Source organism: Arvicola amphibius, chromosome 4, assembly GCF_903992535.2.
Source record: "Arvicola amphibius chromosome 4, mArvAmp1.2, whole genome shotgun sequence".
Lineage (NCBI taxonomy): Eukaryota > Metazoa > Chordata > Mammalia > Rodentia > Cricetidae > Arvicola > Arvicola amphibius.
The window spans coordinates 42,200,454-42,220,705 of record NC_052050.1 but is presented as its reverse complement, the minus strand read 5'-3'; the positions used below and the strand labels follow the sequence as shown (position 1 = coordinate 42,220,705).

The window sequence follows — 20,252 nt, the reverse complement described above, 5'->3', positions numbered from 1 at the left end:
AGGCGGGCGGACCCCTGTGAATTCGATACCAGCCTGCTTTATACAGCGAGACCCTGTCCAAAGAAAAGAAATGCAAAGGATAAACCAAGTTTCAGAACAGTTTCTACAGGGCAGAGGCAGGGTCCACCAAAGCATTCACATGAGACCCCAAACATTCTCTCTCCTCACTCTTCTATTTTCACAGCCCCTCCCTCCTCCCTTCCTGGACGCTGGGTCCTGGGAGCAGGGGCAGGCATGTGACATGCTCCCTGCAGGCCAGCCTAGTCTCCTTGAGGGCTCTCCAGTGAGCCAGGCCCACTCCTTGGGCTTCTGCATTCACGCTCTGGCAGCTGCTCACGGGACAGCACAGTTTCCCCTTAAGTTACTGTCTGTGCCTTCTCCCGGCACTTAAGCGTTAGTTCCGCAGAGCCCCGTTTCACCCACTGTCTTCACAGTTTAACCCCCCCACCCCGGCTAGATCACATCAGTGTCCAGCCCACATGGGTGCTAATCAAATACCTAATGAGAAAATAAGAAGCAGGCTGGGATTATAGCATGCACAAAACCCCGAGTTTGATCTTAGCATTGAGTAAGTCAGCATGGTAGTGCACACCTGGAATCCCAGCACTTGGGATGTGAGACAGGAGTGTCAGAGTTCAAAATCATCCTGGGCCAAATAGTCAGCTCAAGGCCAGTGTGGGCCACATGAGAAAGAGAACAAGGGAGAAAATTAAAAAATAACAGCAGATTCTGGTGTGAGAACATCGTTACTCTGGGTCAGGCGCTGCGCTTCATCGCATGGCTGCGAACAATCCTTTGATAATCCTCACTTTAAAAATAAGAGACAGTGCCCAGGCAGGCTATAAGCACCTTGCCCCACAACACAGTCAGGAGGGAAGTGTGAGCTCTATCAAGCATCAGAAGCTGTGGTCTCACCTACTATGGTGTTGCTGTTCACCCTCCTGGCTCAGCTGCCAAAAACAGACATGGTCAGCAGCCAGCTTCTCGGAACAAGATAAAGTCCCTACATCCTGTGACTGAGAGGGGAGAGGAGGAGACAGGCAGTGAGGCGGGGCAATTGGCCCCAGGAGCCCCCACTTCCCAGGGGAACCTGGTTTGACAGCCACGGAGTGAGGAGGGCCAGTTTGCAACAGCAAGTGCGTCTGGGACTTCACCAGCCAGGTGCTTTTTGCTGCCAGAGTAGGAAACTGACGAAGAAATCTGCGGTCAGAGAGGAAGCTAAGTCTAAGGTGCAAACTGCCCAAGACAAAAAAAGTCTGGATATTTGAGGCCACCAAATCTTTCTAAGAAGGATCAGAAGCTACTCCGAGTGAAGGAGTGACCAAGTTTCCACGCGGTAAGCTGTAACCTGCGTGGCTTTCTGCGCACAGGTCTCACAAGTGCGTGAACGGGCTCCCTCTCCCTGTCCTCCTCTCCCCTTCTCCTCCCCTCCCCCTCCCATAAACCACCAGCCTACCACACAAAGAAGGCTTCTTGTCCCCTCGAAGACAAGTTTCCATTTGCCAATGGAGTCATCCTGTTCTGTTCTGTCCCCTTGACCAGAGTGAGTCAGGGCCACCAAGGGGAATCTCCCTGGGCACTTACCACCTTCTTTTTAGTAAAATCAGCCACCAACATTTAAAACACAGCTGTGCCACATGTCACCTGCCACACTTAGCTTTTCATACAGAGCACTGTGGGAGTCGAGCCTGTGCGTGGCTGCGGAATCCAGGGCGCCCCCACCAGAGCCTGTTTCTCACAGGAGGCCTCACCCCAGCTTGCTTCCCCACCAGCAACCAGCCACTTCTGGCCCTGACTCTTTTCTGTTACTTCAGTTTCCAACACTCTGTTTTCCTTGTGGGTTTTGTTTTGGGTTTTTTTGTCCTGTTGACAACTTTACAGTCTTCAAAATGGCAACAAAAAGGAGAGATTTTCAAATCCTTTCTCCCAGCATGATTTCTTTCAAAATTCTAAGCACTAGCAAATATGGGAAGGGGGCACGCATGCAGCACGGAGCGCATGCAGCACAGCGCACATGCAGTACAGAGTGCATGTAGCATGGGGCAGATGCAGCACAGGGCGCATGCAGCACAACACGCATGTAGAACAGCATGCATGCAGCACAGCACACATGTAGTGCAGCACATATGTAGCACAGCACATATGCAGCACAGCGCACATGCAGCACAGCACTCGCGTGGAGGTCAGAGGACAACTTTTCCAGAGTCAGTTTTCCTCTTCCACCATGTGGGTTCTGAGGCTCAGACTCGGGAGTCAGGCTTGGCAGTGAGCACCTTTACCCACTGAATGATCCCACCAGCTCCCAAAACCCCAGCTATGACCCAAGACGAGGCAGTTTCTGAAGGGTTCAATGAAACACACCAGTATAACTACAGGCATCTCTAGACTCCACCAACGCCCTTAAGGCTGATTTCTTTATCTACACAATGGACCCATAGAGCTATTGTGACTCCAAAATTCCCTCAGAGAACTCCTGTTGTGTGCTGTGTCAAACCAGTCAGGTCCATCTCAAGTAAGCCCTCACTGTGGGATGAAGAAACAGGGAGCCCAAATTCTCCTCCTCCCGGAATCCGGCCTTCCCTTCCCATTTAACAACAAACTCCCATGCAGGGGGCTCAGGAACGGGCCACCTCTGACTGACCAACAGAGCTTATGAGTGTTTCCGGGTCAGGACAGCCTCTTCCATGAGCCCATCCCCAGAACCATCATGAAACTTGCAGTTCTCCAGATGAATATATTCTAGGCTGTCCAAAAAAAAGATTTCATGGGGTCTAGGACTATGGCTCAGTTGACAGAATGCTTACCTAACATGCATGAAGCCCAGAATTGGATTCCCAGCACCATATAAACTAGGCATGGTGGTGCACACCTGTAATCCCAGCACTCAAGAGGTAGAAGCAGGAGATTTATAAATTCAAGATCATCTACATAGCAAGTTCAAGCTTAGCCTGGGAAACATAAGATTTTGGCTTAAAAAAAAAAAGATACAAGACATTTTGAAGAATCTATCCACTCGGATTTCACATTCCTTCTTTGCCCACCCTAAGGAAAGAAAGCCAAGCCAGAGGTGGTGGTACCAACCTGTAATCCCAGCACTCAGGAGGCATTGACTGGGAGGAGGATCAAGAATCAAGGCCAGCCTAATCTACAAGCAAGCTCCTATCTTAGAAAACCAAGGGCAGAAGATAGAGTTCAAGAGCAGAATCCTTGCCTAGCATGTAACAAAGCCATAAATGGGGGGAGGGAGGGGAGAAGAAGAGGAGGAGAGGAGGAGAGTGGAGCACAACACCCCCAGGACCACACTCCTGGCAGAAGCTAAAGCAAAAGTCTTAGTAAAGATCGGGCAGCTGAGGTAGGAGGGGGTTTCCCACGTCTCCTTCTTAGGCACTGTTTCCCATAAGTGGGTGCCAGATAACCACACCTGGTCTCAGCAGCCCTGCATCAGAGCTGGCCACCTCAGTTCCCAGCTCCTCCCTTGGCAGAGGTCCAAGGCGCCCCCAGTAGGGCTGGGACCACACTCCCGTTCCCACAATGAGGGCTGGCAGCACACAAGGTGTATTTCCCAAGCTCTTACACACCTCAGTGCAGAGATGAGTCAGCCAGGCAGCCTGGGGAGCCTCAACCTCGTTCACACCTCACCGACACCTCCTGTGGGTTTACTCAGTCTCGTAGCCCTGGCCAGCCAACCTGCTAGAGTAAAGCGCCTCTTAGACAGACTTATGGCATGCCACAGAGCAGTGTCCAGGAAAGGGCTAAGGAGACATGTGGGGAGAAAGCACTCTGTGTCGCCATGGTGTCCCAAGTACCGTGTCCCGCCTCAAGGCTACCACACAGCACAATCAATCTCTCTGCCCTGACCCTCTTCCCAGCTGCAGAGGCATTCTTGTTCCTGGACCCCTTCCCTGGAAAGACCCCCTTTTCCACCACCCCACCCCCAAACTAAGGCCATAATCTCCACCTTCTCTCTCTCCCCACTTCCCACTCTCCTGTCTCAAACCACATCTCTCTGTCCCTGGCTTAGTAGCTGTTTCCTTCCACTAGAGTCCTTGGCCTTCCCTGCCAGTCTCCCCCAGCATCTAAGGGAGTATTTTTTGAGCACACAGCAGGTGCTCAAAAAATACGGAAGGAATGCACAAGTGAGAAAAAGCAAATCTAAGATGAAGAATGATCTAACAGGGCTGGAGAGATGGCTCAGTGGTTAAGAGCATTGCCTGTTCTTCCAAAGGTCCTGAGTTCAATTCCCAGCAACCACATGGTGGCTCACAACCATCTATAATGAGGTCTGGTGCCCTCTTCTGGCCTGCAGGCACACATGGGGACAGAATATTGTATACATAATAAATAAATAAATATTTTTTAAAAAAAAGAATGATCTAACAGGGCCAAAAGAAATGTAATAGAGGGTATAGGAAGAAGAGCACAAATAAATAGATTAGCAAACAAAGAAGAAGCCAGGAGATGGTGGCGCACACACGTCTTTAATCCCAGGACTTGGGGAGGCAGAGGAAGGTGGATCTCTGTGAGTTCAAGGCCAGCCTGATCTACAGAGTGAGTTCAAGGACAGGCTCCAAAGCTACAGAGAAACCCTGACACAACAGAGACAGACAGACACAGACAGAGACAGAGACAGACACAGACAGACAAAGAGACGCCCCAGGCTCTTTAACCTAAAAATTCCATTCTATACTAAGGAAATGAATTCAGAACAGGAACAAAAGAGGAGCCTGTATAAGAATGATTCCAGTCCCACTATTTAAATAGCAGGATTCTGAAAACTGAAATGTCCAAAAACAGTGGAAACACTCTGGCAGGCGACAGCAAGAAGTATCACATAGCAATTAAAATGACAAAACCAGAGGAAACATACAACGGTGGCATGTTTTAAAATAATGCTAAGCAGAAGCCAGGCCTGGTGGCTTAGTCCTGAAATCCCAGCTACTCTGGAGACCACGGCTCACAAGTTCAAGGCCTGTGACAGAGTAAACTGAAGGAGACCCGGTCTCAAAACTCAAAAAGTAAAAAGACAACATCACCAGCAGGACAGCGCCTGTCTGTCCTACATGAGGCCCTAGGTTCAATCCCCACACCTGCAAAGGATCCATTAATGCTAAACAAGAAAATGAGTAAGTGCATTGAATTTCTTCTTATATACTGGGTTCTGTTTCATGAACCCTCTGCATCTGGGTAAATTCTCACAAATGTCCAAAATAGTCTCTGTGTTCCCCTTATCTACCAGGAAAAAATAAAAAAAAAAAAAAAAAAAACTACACAGAGAGCTGAGCAACTTGCCTAGGGTCAGAACTAGCAAGGAGTCAGGAAATGACTGTGTCTCACTGGCCCCAAAGCCCAGGCGTACCCTTGTGTCCTTGGAGTGGCCCTTCCCATAAGGACATCAGAGAGGCTAAGCCCAGCAATGTCCGACAGCCAACAAAGGTGACACAGCACCTGAAACACCGGAGAATGCAGCAGAAACCTATGGGACCAAAAGCAAGCCACTGCCGGTGCCCAAGAACCCCAAGAAAAGCAAAGAAAGAGCAGTCAGAAAAATCAGGCTTCTGGGCCAGGAAGTGCCAGTAATCCCAGCACTTGGGAGGCAGAGGCAAGTGGATCTCGGTGAGTTCAAGGTCAGCCTGGTCTACGGGACGAGTTCCAGAACAGCTAGAACTACACAGGGAAACCTGTCTCAAAAAAACAAAACCCAAACAAATAAACAAACAAACAAACAAATAAATAAAAACAGGCTTCTGGAAAAACTGTGTGGAGCCAAGACACAGGCCTGCAGAGGCCAAGGAACGTGTCTGCCAGTCTGGACCTACAGGAGGAGCAGAGGACAGCATCTACCACAAAGGTCCACAGCCTTGAGGCACTTAATCCACATATGTTAAAACACCCTCATCTAGTTAATGAAAGGAAAAGTAAGAAAATAGCCCGAGCCACAGAGAAGAGCGGGCAAGTCACCCAGGCACATCACACGTCGCACTCGGTATGATAACAGACTCCCAGCTACGGGGAGGGGGAGCCAGGAGAATAAAGAAGCCCCCATCCCTGAGAGGTGATGACTTCAAGCTACAGCAGGAGATGACCTGGCAGTGCTGACAGAGCAGAGTGGAACATATTTGGGGCTCGTCCTAGTCTAGGGACACAGGAGGCAGAGAGCTAGGCAACAAACCCTCCCTCGGTCTCTCCTTCCCAGAGACCCACTGCCTAGGGCTACCACTTCACAAACGGACTTCCTCGAGAGTGAACAAGGCAGATGACCAAGATTGGCCAAAGCTGCTTCCTGTAGAAGCTTCCTCTGAGCTGGAGAATCACTAGGAGGTGTGTGTATGAGGGGAGAGGGGCTGTCTTTCAACATACCCTTCTCTCTACCTTTGCATGTTTGAATAATGAAAGTATAATGAAATTTTAAAACATGTAGCTAAACACATTGGCAAGCACCTGCAGTCCCAGAACTCAGGGGGCTGAGAGAAGAGGACTACTGAGCTCGGGGGCCAGCCTGAGCTACAGTGCAGACATCTGTGTCAAACAAACAAGGGGTGGAGAGATGGCTCTGTGGCTAAAAGGCATCTTCAGATGTTTTGACAAAGGACACAAGTTCAGTTCCCAGCTCCCGTGTCTAGTGACTCCCAACTGCTTGTGACTGCAGCTCCGGGAGGACCTGGTGCCTCTGGCCTCCACAGACACTTGCACTTACTTGCACACACCACACACAGACACAGATACATAATTTAAAACAAAATTAAAATAAGAAACAAACAATAAGGCCGGGATGACAAGATAGCACAGCAGGTAAAGTTTGAGGACCTGAGTTCAATGCCCGGTAAAGGATAAAACTGACTTGCTCACTCGTACATGTACATGTACATGTACACACACAGACATACTATAATAGATGCTTTTTTAAAATTAAACTGCATTGCACAGGCCTATAATTCTTGCACTTGGGAGGTGGAAGGAAAATCAAAAGTTCAAGGTCATCCTCAGCTACACAGTGAGTTTAAAGCTAACCTGAGTCACTGTCAAAAAGAAAGAAGAAAGAAAGAAAGGAAGAAAGGAAGGAAGGAAGGAAGGAAGGAAGGAAGGAAGGAAGAAAGAAAGAAAGAAAGAAAGAAAGAAAGAAGCCAGGTATTGATGGCACATGCCTTTAATCCCAGCACTAGTTCGTGGCCAGCCATCATCTACAGAACAAGTTCCAGGACAGCCAGGACTACACAGAGAAACCTTGTCTCCAAAAACCAAAACCAAAACCAAAACCAAACAAAAAAGGATCGTCCAGGTTGCACATCCTTGGCTCTGCAACACCTTACGCTACAGTACTGCAGCTCCTTGCACCTCAGTTCCTTTTCTGCAAAGTGGGTGATGGGTGGACTGCCACGCACACTGGTGTGAGGAGTTCACGCCAGAAAGTGCTCCTAGCAAGGAGGCCAGGGCGGTGGTCAGGCAGTAGAGGGCCAGCCACGGTGACACATCCATGTTGCAGCAGGTAAAAAACGTGTGGCCATTTTACTTGGCCATCTGGGGAAGATGGAGCAGGCTGCCACCCGTGCAGTCACTCTGAAACCTCAGGCAACAGAGAGGGAGCAAAGGCTGGAGAGTCCTCACAGCGGCCCCAGCCAGCTTCTTCAGGCCTAGGGGACAGAAAGAGCTCCGCCTCTCACAAAAAAAGCCACCACCAGCAACAGGAAGCTGCTTCCTTTCCTCTCCTTCCGAGCCAGCATTTCCTTTTTTGTTTTAAAAAGCATTCCTTGTCTGCAGCCCAGCCCTTCCCCTCCCCTCCAGTCCCGGGCTCAAAGGCACCCACAGCCATCTGTAGTCTCCCTCTTTGTTTTCTGTCCTACCAGGAATGGGGGGAGTGGGGAGGCGGGATGCCCAGGCAGGCAGACCTCTCTGGGCACCAGTGGTGGCAGGATTAAGTGCCCAGGAGACCACCAAATCTAAAGCACATCTCTCAACAAAAGGCTGAGTCCACTGGGGCTTGGGCCCCTGACCACCACCAAACCCTGCCTTGCACCTCAAATGGGTCCTACAGTTTATAAAACACCTGGAATAAAACCAACACTGGCTCAACCTGGGCCCACAATTTCTAGTCTCTTTCCTTGCCCAAGGCGAAGGTGTTTCCTCAGCTGTGTTTGGTAGGGAAAAAAAGAGCCCTGGAGGAGTCCACAGGAAGCCTTGCAGGACTTCTCAGGACCTTTAAAACAAATCCCTAGCCTCTGAATTCAGTTGTGGGCAGAGGGAAAACACACTAACATAATACATTCTCCACGGAAAGCCCTCTTCCAAAGGAGCACTACAATATGGGAAAGGCTAAAGGATCCCAGGCTAAGGACCCCAGGCTTAGTGGGACACTAGTCTAAGACCCTGTCCAGATGACTTTTTTAAAACGGCTTGTAACTGGGGCTGGAGAATGGCTCAGCGGTTAAGAGCACTGCAAGCCCCTGGTTCAGTTCCCAGCACCCACATATCAGCTCAACCACCTGTAACTCCAGTTCCAGAGAATCTTCTACTGTCTTCTGGCCTCTGAAGATACCAGGCATGCACATAGCACATACGCATACATGTAAGCAAAACATTCATACACTGTGGTGGTTTGAGTAAGAATGCACCCCAGAGGCTTATATTTGAACACTTAGTCACTACAAAGGAGGATTACTATTTGAGAAGGATTAGGAGGTGTGGCCTGTTGGAGGAAGTCTGTCATTGGGGGTGGGTTTTGAGGTTTCAAAAATCCACACACACACACACCCCCACACACACACCCTGCCCCTTTCTCTGCCTGCCTGTGGACCAGAATGTAGCTCTTGGCTACTTTCCCAGCACCATGCCTGCCATACCTCCCCCGCATGGTGATAATGGACTAACTCTCTAAAACTGTAAGCAAGCTTCCAATTAAATGATTTCTCTTATAAGAGCTGCCTTGGTCATAGAGTCTCTTCACAGCAATAGAACAGTGACTAAAGCAGTCACATAAAATAATCTTTAAAAATCAAAATGATCTAACTTTTTTCTTTTTAACCAAATTCTGCGTGTACTGGGCATGGTGGTATAGACCTGAAATTCCAGCACAGAGGGCACCAAGGTTCCAGGAGAATCGCAGCAACTTAGAGAACCACCTAGTCTAGTTCCAGGCAATGAGGGCTAAACAGGAGACTTTTAGATAGAGAGTGTCTTTTTTTTAAAATGGGAGAAAAATAAAACTCAAATTAATCAGCTACATTGATTTCAAAGCCTTCAGATACGGTAGGAGACCTCGCCACCCCATGGGCAGCTAGCCTTGCATCTGCAGAAAGCAAAATCTCCTGATCAATATCCTGCCAATATAAGCCCACAGTTGGTGCTGTGGGGAAATTTATTTCTTCTAATCAGAGCTGGCTGATTCCTGTACTGCATATTTTTATTCCCCATTTTTCCCCTTAAAATTGTGAATTCAAGTGTTAGCTCGTTCTTGTTATTATTCCCAGGGCAGAAAAATGAAGGGTGGGGGGGAAGGAGTACAGTACAAAAGTAAAATGCCTTTGGCGTGGCAATCTGACCAGTTAAAGCACTCTGCTGCCCACCAACACCGGAACAGAGAAAATGCAGACATGTTCAAATGCAAAGGTTTGACGGGTGGCGGTGGTGGTGGCGGTGGTGGTACTTTAGATTGAGACTTCTTTTCAATGTGTAAGAATCTGTGACAGTTTTCTCATCTCAGCAGCTGGCCCAGAGTAAACCTCTGCATTTCCACCTGGATTTTAGAATAGAAGAAGCCAAAGAGGATGTCGGAGAAAGCTACCCATAGAGAACCAACGGCAGGCTTATATCAGCCACACATTGATAGGAAGAGTTTTGCTCTCCACAGATGTGAGGTAAGCTGCCTATGGGGCTGTGAGGTCCTCTACCACATCTGGAAACAACTAGAAAAAACACAAAACAAAACTGTATCTCTCTCTTTCCTTCCTTTTTTAAGCTCCAGGGCAGTTTTATGAGAATGTGAAAGGAAAACAAGGCAGGCAGGCTATAAATCATGGGAGCAGCTGGGAGGAGGGAGATGGAGAGGACGAAGAGAGAAAACTAGCCCTTCAAGAGAATGGTCAGGTTCAGCAATGGAGGTGGTGAGCTTGGAGGAACCGGAGAGGGTCTTCAGGCAGCAAGTGAGAAGCCCAAAGTGTGCAGGAAGCAAGCAGGCTTTTGGCCAGTATTCAGAAAAAGATAAAGAAAAGGAAAAGTTATGTTTCTCTGAGCAACCTAAAAATAAGCAGACCAAGTGACAGAGGCCTCACCAAACAGCCCGTGGCTGGCCTGGAACTCACTCTACAGCCTAGAGACCAGGCTGGCCTTGAACCTCAGTGAAAGCTGACACTGAAAACAAGAGCTTCAACAGGCCTATGTCACCCTAATTATCTTGATAGCAAAACCAGCAATGAAGAGGATAAAAACACAACATCTGTAGGAAGGTTTCAAAGCCCAGGCTCCACGGGAGGGAAGGTTTGCAGGACAGCTGTCAGTGAGCAAGCCTTGAAAGAACAGAGTCAGGGCCAAAGACAGTCAGTCCATTCAGTCTGGGTGTGGTGGTGCAAAAAAAAAAAAAAAAAAAAAAAAAGATGATCCATTCAGGCGAGTCAGGCCCACACTGGATACTTCTGGAGCTCTCCAAAATCCCAGCCAACCCTCAGAGTCCCTCAGCCTGGATGGAGCAGAGAGGGCCCAGCCACGCTTCAGCCAAGTTCAAGGCACTGTCTTGTACCACTCAGGGAGAGACTCTCAGCTTAGGACTCTTCTGTTAACCACTGCTAATGCTCCCCAACAGGAACTCCGCTTAGCAAAGGTGCTTGTCGCCAGATCTTCTGGACCTGAGCTCCAATTCCTACAAGCTGTCTAACGTTCACCTGGGCACTGTGGCACACACACACACATCCACACATCCACATACATAAAGAAATGTAATTTTAAAATCAAGGTGTTAAATTTTTTAAATGGGCAGGTACCAGAGAGCTGGAGATATGGCTCAGTGGTTACAAGAACTGGCAGCTCTTCCAGACGACCTGAGTTTGACCCCCATCTATATGGTGGCTCACACATCTGTTAACTCCAGTTTGAGGGGATCTGACACTTTCTTCTGGTCACAGAAAGCACAAGGCACATATATGGTAACATATATACATGCAGGCAAAACACTAAATGATTTTTAGTTTAAATGGACATATGCTAAATGTAGTCATACATTTTAATTCAGCAAAATCTTGCTTGCATGAAGATATGTCAGCATGCAAAAAAAAAAAAAGTAAAAGTAAGCATTGAAAATTGGGACATGCTGGCAGTGATGGTGTAAACCTTTGACCCCAGCACTCAGAGGCAAAGCAGGCGGGATCTCTGTGAGTTCGAGGCCAACCAGGTCTACAGAGTGAGTTCCAGGACAGCCAGAACTGTTACACAGAGAAACCTGTCTCAAAAAGCTAAAAGAAAAAAGAAAGGAAGGGAAGGAAAAGACAAGGCAAGAAAATTGGTATCTGGTTAAAGGAATGTGTGGCATGGGTGCACGGCTGGCCACTGATGGCGACACTCAAAGTGCACATGCTGAGACAAAGACACTTACAAGGCACACACTACAAGCTCCTCAGGCACACGCATGTACCTTTCCATGACAATGCACAGTAGAAAGCTAGGAGGAGTCGGGGGTGGAAGGGACGGTCCCAGGACGTGGCTCTGACAAGGCCATAATAGGTGATTTTTCTATTATCTAGGGTGTTTCCCTTTTGCAGAGGGAACATGTATTAATGTGTATCTTAAGCACTGCAATTAAGAGTAGCAAATTAGAGATCTATTCCTTGTCAGGAATTGCTCAGAAAGAAGAAAGCATACAGAGTGGGCAAGGCATGGTGGTGCACACTTCAGTGCCAGCACTCGGGAGACAGGGGCAGCAGGGACTCCAGGCTCGAGGCCAGCCTGTATACAGAGCTAGTTCTAGGACAGCCAGAGCAGCATAGAGCAGCCCTGTCTCAAAAAAATGAAAAAAAGCCGGGCGGCGGTGGCGCACGCTTTTAATCCCAGCACTCGGGAGGCAGAGGCAGGCGGACCTCTGTGAGTTCGAGACCAGCCTGGTCTACAAGAGCTAGTTCCAGGACAGGCTCCAAAGCTACAGAGAAACCCTGTCTCAAACCCCCCCCCCAAAAAAAAAGAAAAAAAAACAACTCTCTGAGTAAGTTGAACTCAGAGCAGCTTCTCCTTTCTCAGAATGAAACCAGCAGGCTGGGTGCCTTACCTCCTGCTTTGAGGATGTTCTGAGCTGAACAGGAGGGAAGCTACCCAACATTCAAACACAAAGGCTGCAAAGTGGCCACTCATCAACCCACTGGGCTGGAATTGAGCCAGTCCTGGGCTTGTCTTTCATGACTGACCAAAATTCCTCTCCCAAGCCTCCCAACATCGGTGTGTAAAGGCGGCTGCAACATGAGTTCTCAAGACCAGGGTGTGGTGGCACATGCCTGGCATTTCAGCCCTGGGGATGTTCCTCATGTATGTGGACCCTCTCTTTGCAGAAGTCACTCCCATGAACACTGGGGCATTAGCAGCTAGGAGGGGTTCCATCCCTACCCCAGGCAGCAACCCTAGCTTTCAGGTCCTGGGTATACCCCAGCCCTCTATCCCAACCTCCAGGTCCTGGGTGCACCCCAGCCTCCAGGTCCTGGGTACACCCCAGCCCTCCACCCCAGCCTTCAGGTCCTGGGTACACCCCGGGCAACAACCCCAGCCTCCAGGTCCTGGGTGCACCCCGGCCCTCCACCCCCGCCTCTAGGTTCTCGGTGCACCCCAGCCCTCCACCCCAGCCTCTAGGTCCTGGGTGCACCCCAGCCCTCCACCCCAGCCTCCAGGTCCTGGGTGCACCCCAGCCCTCCACCCCAGCCTCCAGGTCCTGGGTGCACCCCAGCCCTCCACCCCAGCCTCCAGGTCTTGGGTACACCCCAGCCCTCCGCCCCAGCCTCCAGGTCCTGGGTACACCCCAGCCCTCCGCCCCAGCCTCCAGGTCCTAGGTACACCCCAGCCCTCCTTGGCTCACAGCCTTCACAAACAGCAGGTCCTCCTTACGCCTCCTCTGAAGGACATCTGGGAAGTAGGTCTGTCCAGAGTAAAAGTTGCCAAGTGAAAGCAAACACCCTCTGAACTAAATGTAAAAATGCCTGCCCTGCAAGGACATTTTTTAAAAAAACAATAAAATAAAATAAAATAACCAAAAACGATAGCTTAGGGGGCTGGCAACATGGCTCAGGGGAGAAAAAGAGGGCTTTCAGCCAGCCTGATGGCCTGAATTTGGTTCCCTGAGCCCACATGGCGGGAAGGAGAACCCACTCCACAGAGCTGTGCTCTGACCTCCACAAGCACGCTGTACCTAAATAAAGGCAAAAACATTTGAAGGCTCAGCTCAAGGACCCAACCAAGGCTTTGTTACCTTCCCACACATCTGCAGACGCCGTCAGCGTCACCTTTGTGCATGGTCCCTCTCTGAACCACAGCCAGCAGGCAGGCAGGGAAGCATCTGGTATGGAATGCTGCTTCCCAGGATTGTGAGCCAAACCAGGTGTCAAGAAACAGCCCTGCAGCTAGGAGGCGGTCCGTGTCTATCCCAGGCAGCAACCCCAGCCTCCAGGTCCCGGGTGCGAATGCGTGTGATAAGGTCTCCCTCCAGCATTCCCACCCTCCTTGGCTCATGGCTTTCACACACAGCACGTCCTCCTTAGGCCACTTCTGAGGGACAGTTGAGAAGTGGGTCTGCCCAGGTTCAAAATCACCAATGTGAAAGTGGACACCAAAAGAGACAGGCCCTCCTCAGCTCCACATCCTGTTGGTGATAACTGGAGTCTCTCGGGCAAAAGGTTAAAACCGAGGCAGCGAAATGACACTTTCTAGACACTGCATGGGTGAGGAAAAGAGAACCAGGTTCTACTCGCATCTTTCTGGGGACGTCTGACTTGGGAGCTGTCACCAAGACTGGCAATGTTTCCTACGAAACCAGTAAGTCAGACTGACCGATTCCACAGGATTCCTAACTCAGAGCCCACTCGGAAGAGCTCTCTGTCAGTCATGGTAGTGGAGGCCCTGCTATGCACCTGCCTGGTTCCCCTTCACATGGAACAGACCCCTCACATCCAAAGACCCCACCTACCGGAGTCCAGGTAGCCACCAGCTAGGGCTGCCAGAAGCACATCGGTAGTGACAGAAAGTTGAGTCAGTGAACATATCCCTCCACTCTTGGTCATTCCTCTGGGCACTTCCAGGGACCATGAGGAAGCCAGGTCCTAACACAGAAGCCTCTGAACTCTGCCCAGCCCAGTGGATGAGGGTCAATCCTCTCTGCCTTCCCAGGCACAGCAAAGCCTCCAGGCTACCTCTGCTCTGGGGCAACTGCTCAGGGAAGTGTCCAAAAGCAGACTGTACCCATGACTGTTTCTGTTAGCCTCTCCCCATAAGGACTCATGAGGAAAGCCCTTTAGGGACCCAAGCCAAGACAGAGCTTGTTTCTGGGAGGTGCTAGCATGCTGGCAAAAAAGGAACAGACTACATAGCACCAACGAAGTGAACGAGCATGAGCCGGCATGGGCATCTGCATGGCACACCACGGTCTCCCCAAACACCGACAGGACCCACAGGAAACCCCAGACGGGAGCAGCAGGCCATCTGTAGAGCGGGCCAGGTGTCCCTCCATGAGCACAGCTGGAGAGTGACATCTCCCCTTGCTGCATGTAGGAGTCAGACCTCTAGAGGGCCTTCCAGAGACAGGGCACCCACTGACCCAGCCCTGCAACTTCATTCTAGAAACACTGAGTTCTGGTTGTGTCTCCTGCCCTTTCCGTTTAGACAGGGGAAATGTGTGTGATGAAGTTGGTGGGCCCCCCGTAAATCCTAAGAGGTTGAGAGGAAGACAGCCAGCACAGCCCTGGGTAGGTGGGGAGTGAACATTAAACTCTGGCTCCTTTCTCCTCCTTTCAAGTGTAGTATTGGAGATTTAATCACAAGGCCTATGTATACAAGGCAGTGTTCTACCATGGAGCTACACTCCTCACCCCTTTAATCCCCTTTCAACCCGAGCCAAACTGCTCCACAGAGCAAAGCTATCAGCAGATAGCTTTTCATCATGACCTAGGATCTTCACAAGCAGCCTGCCCCTGGTCAGGGTCCCACAGGGGACATCCCACGAGCTGCCACTCTCATTAAAAGTTTAGCTAAGGAGGGCCAGAGTGGGCTGGGCCTCTTGAGATTCTGCCAGAAGTCTGATATAGTTGGATAAGCCAAGCTCTCCAGTCAGACATCTGTGATCCTAGCACTCAGGAGACAGCGACAAGAGAATAGCCATGAGTTCAAAATCAGCCTAATCTCTATGCTGAGTTCAGCAAGGGTTACAGAAGACTTATCTCAAGGTCACATACACACAAATCAGAAATCTGGGACTGGACAGGTGGCTCAGCAAGAAGTTAAAAGAATTTACTGCTCTTGCAGAGGATCAAAGTTCGTTTCTCAGCACCCACATGGTGCTAACCTACAACTCCAGTTCCAGGGCATCCGATGCCCTCTTCTGGCCTCCTCAGGCTCCTGCACACATGGACTGCACACAATACATTTTTTTAAAGAATCAGAAATTGATGAAGACATTGAGAATGGCCCAGGTTAACTGCCTTTCTGCACAGCTGGGGTAAGTTGCCCTGACCCAGCCTTCTGGGATGGCCTCCTGCCCTGTGTCACCACCTGCAGGAAATCAGTTCTACGTGCTTCTTCTTCTAAAGGCACCCTGTGCAGGAATGTCACCAGAACCCAACCAGGGAAAGTTTATAGGCAGGCTTTTGGTAGCAGGGCAGACACTGACTCCATTAAACACTACAGGTGAAAGCACTCCATCCCCACTTTACAGATGGGAAGTCAGAGTAGACATTAACAGACTTGCCCAAGGGCATCTAGACAGAAAAGAGGATCAGTCACAAAGCTGTGTGGGCCTTCTGTTCCTACCTAGCACTCCTGCGGTCAAGATGCTCACCATAATAACGGCATCTCCTACACAATCTGTCCAGTACATCTGGGTTTTAGTGCGTGTCTTAAAACAGGGATATCTACACAGAATAGCATACACAAATGTTTAATTCAGCCCAACAGAGCGTGTGAGTGCATACATATGCACGAGTGTGCGCACAAACACACACACACAGAGACACACACACACAGTCTAAACCACAGAATGCAGAGCTTTTCAGCAACAGCCTGAAGGGAACTTACTCCAACCTCTTCCAAGCAGATGTGGAAGGTGAGGCCCCAGAGATGAAGTGATTCACCCAAACTAGCTGGTAGCAGTCCTGGGGAACCAGCCCCAAGGTCAAAATTCCCATTTGAAATCTCCCAGTCCTGTCTTTCCAGGGACCAGAAGGACCCTTTCAAATACACTGCAAAGAACAGGGCATGTGTCTTGTTCATACTACAAATGACCCCTGGGCCTTTGACTGCCACCAGGGATGACCTCACAATGCACCCAGTAGGGAGACAGCTGCCTAACCAGCTCAGCGGCCTGAACATCTGGAGACTCTGGAGTATCCTAATGCCACAACTTCGTCAAACTGTGCAACATTAGAAGACAAAGAATTTGCAGAGAATAAAGAGTAAGCCATTCGACATACACCCTGGGATCCAGGAGCACCTCAAAGGGACGGGGAGGACTAACGGAGGCCAATGAGAGAGCATTCTCTCCGCCCAACAACACAGCAGCTCGAGACACACACTGCCGGACGACGACCCGGAACTAAGACACACAGGCCTCCTACTGTATCAGCTTAAAACCGAACTTTGCGGGGCACACACTCAGCTGTGTTCAAGAAATCCACATGCGGGGCACAGAGCTTTGTTGGTTGTTTTTTTAAGTAAAGCCCTGGTCGGTCCTGCTATAGCAACTATAACAATAATAACAATAACAATAATAATAATTATAATTATAATAGCCAGCACGGCTTGGAGTCTACCAATGTCCCTGGCTTTGTGGCTTTTTTGAAAATACAGCTAAGGAAGAGTCACCCTGAGCATTTTGGATCAAACAAGGATTCAGGCTTGTGGTGTGAGAGGAGGGAGTACTGGTCTTGTAATAAGTACAGCAATCATCGGCTGGCTCTATGGCAGCTGGCAGATGCAATTAGTAATAGTGTGTGTGTGTGTGTGTGTGTGTGTGTGTGTGTGTGTGTAAAATCACATATCTAATAAAACAGACATCCTTGCCAGGTGAGGAAAGGTCCATCTTTAGGACAGAGCTATTAACTGACCCTCTGAACTTTCAAAGGTCTTCCAGTCCTTGGAAGCAAGTTAGGAAGGCACTAGTTTTTTCTCCAATGTTTAAGGGATGGAGGAGCTCCCCCTTTTGAAATCCCAACCATCTTGCCGGCTGGTTCTTCCAAATCCTTTTAATGCTGCACTTCCCAGCTATAATTTGAGAGAAGACAGCTCACACATCTTATTTCTCATTGCACTCAGGTCATCTCTGTCAGCAACCCCCCTTAAGTACTGTGTTCTTACCAAAGGTTCCCTTCCTCGGTATAATCCTTCCTAGGCCAAAGCCCAATGATTGGGATGGAGTGGAAAAATCAATGGCTAATTTAATTTTAAACAGTTAACCAGTGTGACAGCGCGAAAGAAAAGCATCCCAACGCCTGAACTGCAAAAATGCTGCTTCAGCAAACACTTTTTGAAAAGCGGCAGACAAGTCCTGGTGGAAAGGGAAGGAAAGGGCAACAGGATAAGGAGAGTGGGTAGTGAGGGAAAGTCAGCGCCACCGGCCGACGCTCACACTTCAGGGGACGTCCCCTCGTCACCCCAGCCCACGCTACCGGGCTTAAGCACGCCGAGAAAAGTCCAGCGCGTGATTCAGTGGGACAATGATTACTATGGGCACTGGAAATATGGGGTGAGGACAGCGAGGGGTTTGCAGTGTGATACCCGCGAGCATCCTACCCGATACGCGGGTCCTCTAGCCTCAATCCAACCCCCCACTCACGCCTACTCCCCCAAATCCTTCCAAGGTGAGCGTTGGTAGTAGGTCCTCCCGCCACCACATCAACGAGCCCAGGCAAGGGAGGAAGACTCTATAGAGCCAGCAGACCCAGCTGCAGGATGCAACTCGGGAAGGAAAGCAGCGGGGCGGCTCCCGGGCCACAGCCGGGTCGGGACTACGGGCGCTTCGACCCCTTACCTCCAGGGTCCGGATCTCCTGCTGCGTGAGGTCGTTGGACACGGAACACTTGGTGCGAAGCCCGCGCAGACTGCCGATGGAGATATCGATGAGCTTCTGCAGCTGGCCACACTGCTGCAGCGCCCGACTGGCCGCGGCCCCTGCACCCCCGTCCGAGGCCGCCGCGGCGCCCCCGCCGCCGCCCTCCTTCTTCTCACCCATCGCCGCCGCGCGCAAAGCCGCTCTATCCATACCTCGGCATCGGGGCCGCGGGGGGCCGAGGCAAGGAGCCCGGGGGGCACGGGCGCCTCGGCGGAGAAGCCTCAAGCCGGGAAGGCTGCACTAGGAGCGCCCCTCGGCGCGTCCAGAGCCTGAAGTCCCGAGAGCCGGCTGCCCAGCCCGCTCCTCCCGCCGCCCAGACGCGGCGGCAAAGCGAAAGCCTCCACGACCCGACGGCTGCGGTTGCTGGAGCCTTTAAGCGGCCGCGGGGGCCGGATCGTAGCCGCGAGGCATGCTGGGATTTGTAGTCCACACCGCGCCATCTGTCTCTTGGCCCGTGCCCTCGGGGCCCCGCCCGCATCTGGCCCCGCCTGACGCCTAGGAGGGGCTGTTCTGCGCCTGCTCCAATTCGTAAACCTCGTGGTCTCTGGTTCCTTTACCCACATCTCCCACTACTACCCTCTTCTCACACACGCAAGCGCGCACACTTTAGTAGCTTCCCACGATCCGAATGGGGTGGGGCAGGAGCTTACCTAGATGAGTCCTGTAATTTAGGATATTGAGGGTCCCGAATTTTTGCATGAGCTTAGAGGCCTCCACGTATGGGAATGTGCCGAGGATGTAGCTCAGTGGCAGAACATTTGCCTGGCAAACATCAGACCCTAGGTTTGATCCCCCAGCAATATCGAAGGAAAAGAAAAAGACCACTCCACTCTCATCTAGTTCTCGCAACACTTGACCCCGAGTGGTCTTGGTGTTCGCTTAGACCTTGACCCTGAAGATCTATACCAAAGTTAAAGGACAGGCAAGGAGAAAGGACTTTCTTCTGTGTTCTATTGACTCAAAATAAGTTTAGCGTGCCATCCCCTGCAGATGACATATAGGCGGCAACAGTTTGGAGCAGAGAGAACCTGAGTTCACATTTGAGTCCCACCACGCCACTGCCTGTTAGGTGAACCTGAGCAAATGGCCTTACCCCGGGTTTCCCTTCACATCAGATCAGGTCATAGCCACCTAAGCTTTCTAAAAAGAAGATTATGTTCGCACAGAACCTAGATTAACTACTGGCATATGTGGTCATGTATAAACGTTAGCTCCATTCTAAACTCAGACGTCCTGAATGAGACCCTGAACCCAAGCAGTCAGAGGCCACAGCAGCAGAATTTCCCAGTATTTCCTAGCGTAGCATTTAAGCCTCACTACACCTATTCACTCTCCTATCAATCTGTCTCATCTATCAATTAAAAAGGGGGGGGGCGGGGGGAACGAAGCCAAGTGTGGTGGCACACATGTTTAATCCCAGCGTTCCAGAGGCAGAGGCAGGAGAATCTCTGTGAGTTCAAGACCAGCTTGGGTTACTTATTTAGTCAGGTCTTGCTCCCAAGCGGGAGTGGGGTGGAGAGATGGCTCACCAGTTAACAGCACTTGCTCCTGCAGGACCCAGAGTTCTGTTCCCAGAACCCACATGATGGCCCACAACCATCTGTAACTCCAGTTCTAGGGGTTCTGAAGCCTTTTAACCTATGTAGGCACCAAGTTAGTCACATGGTGCACATACATGCATGTGGGCAAAACACTCATACGCATAAAATAAAATTAGCCTAACAGAGCAAAAGGAATCACTGATACAGGTAGGTATGGTAGCTCATACTTATAACCCCAGCACTCTAGGGGCTGAGGCAGGAGGATTCCTCACTTGAGACCAGCCTAAGCTCTATAGTGAGACCCTCTATCAAAGGATGACAGTGACATAGCAATCCTCACGGGACATGCACAAGATCCCTGTGCTGCAATCACAGATCCCCCAGCCCTGACCATTACCTGAGCCCCACTCCAGATCCTGCCTTAGAGAAATGACTACCCT

The 20,252-nt window shown here is 50.4% G+C and overlaps 1 protein-coding gene across 4 annotated transcripts in view; it reads right to left on the bottom strand.

The window, feature by feature from the left end:
• Ksr1 (kinase suppressor of ras 1) overlaps positions 1–18,575 on the bottom strand; it is a 142,577-nt gene extending 124,002 nt beyond the window's left edge. For all 4 annotated transcript variants that reach the window (XM_038328671.1, XM_038328674.1, XM_038328672.1 and 1 more), the window contains exon 1: positions 18,191–18,575. In XM_038328671.1, coding sequence (XP_038184599.1) covers positions 18,191–18,421 — 231 coding nt within the window. In that variant the 5' untranslated portion in view covers positions 18,422–18,575. The remainder of the gene's footprint in view (positions 1–18,190) is intronic.
• Between the last annotated feature and the right edge of the window lie 1,677 nt (positions 18,576–20,252).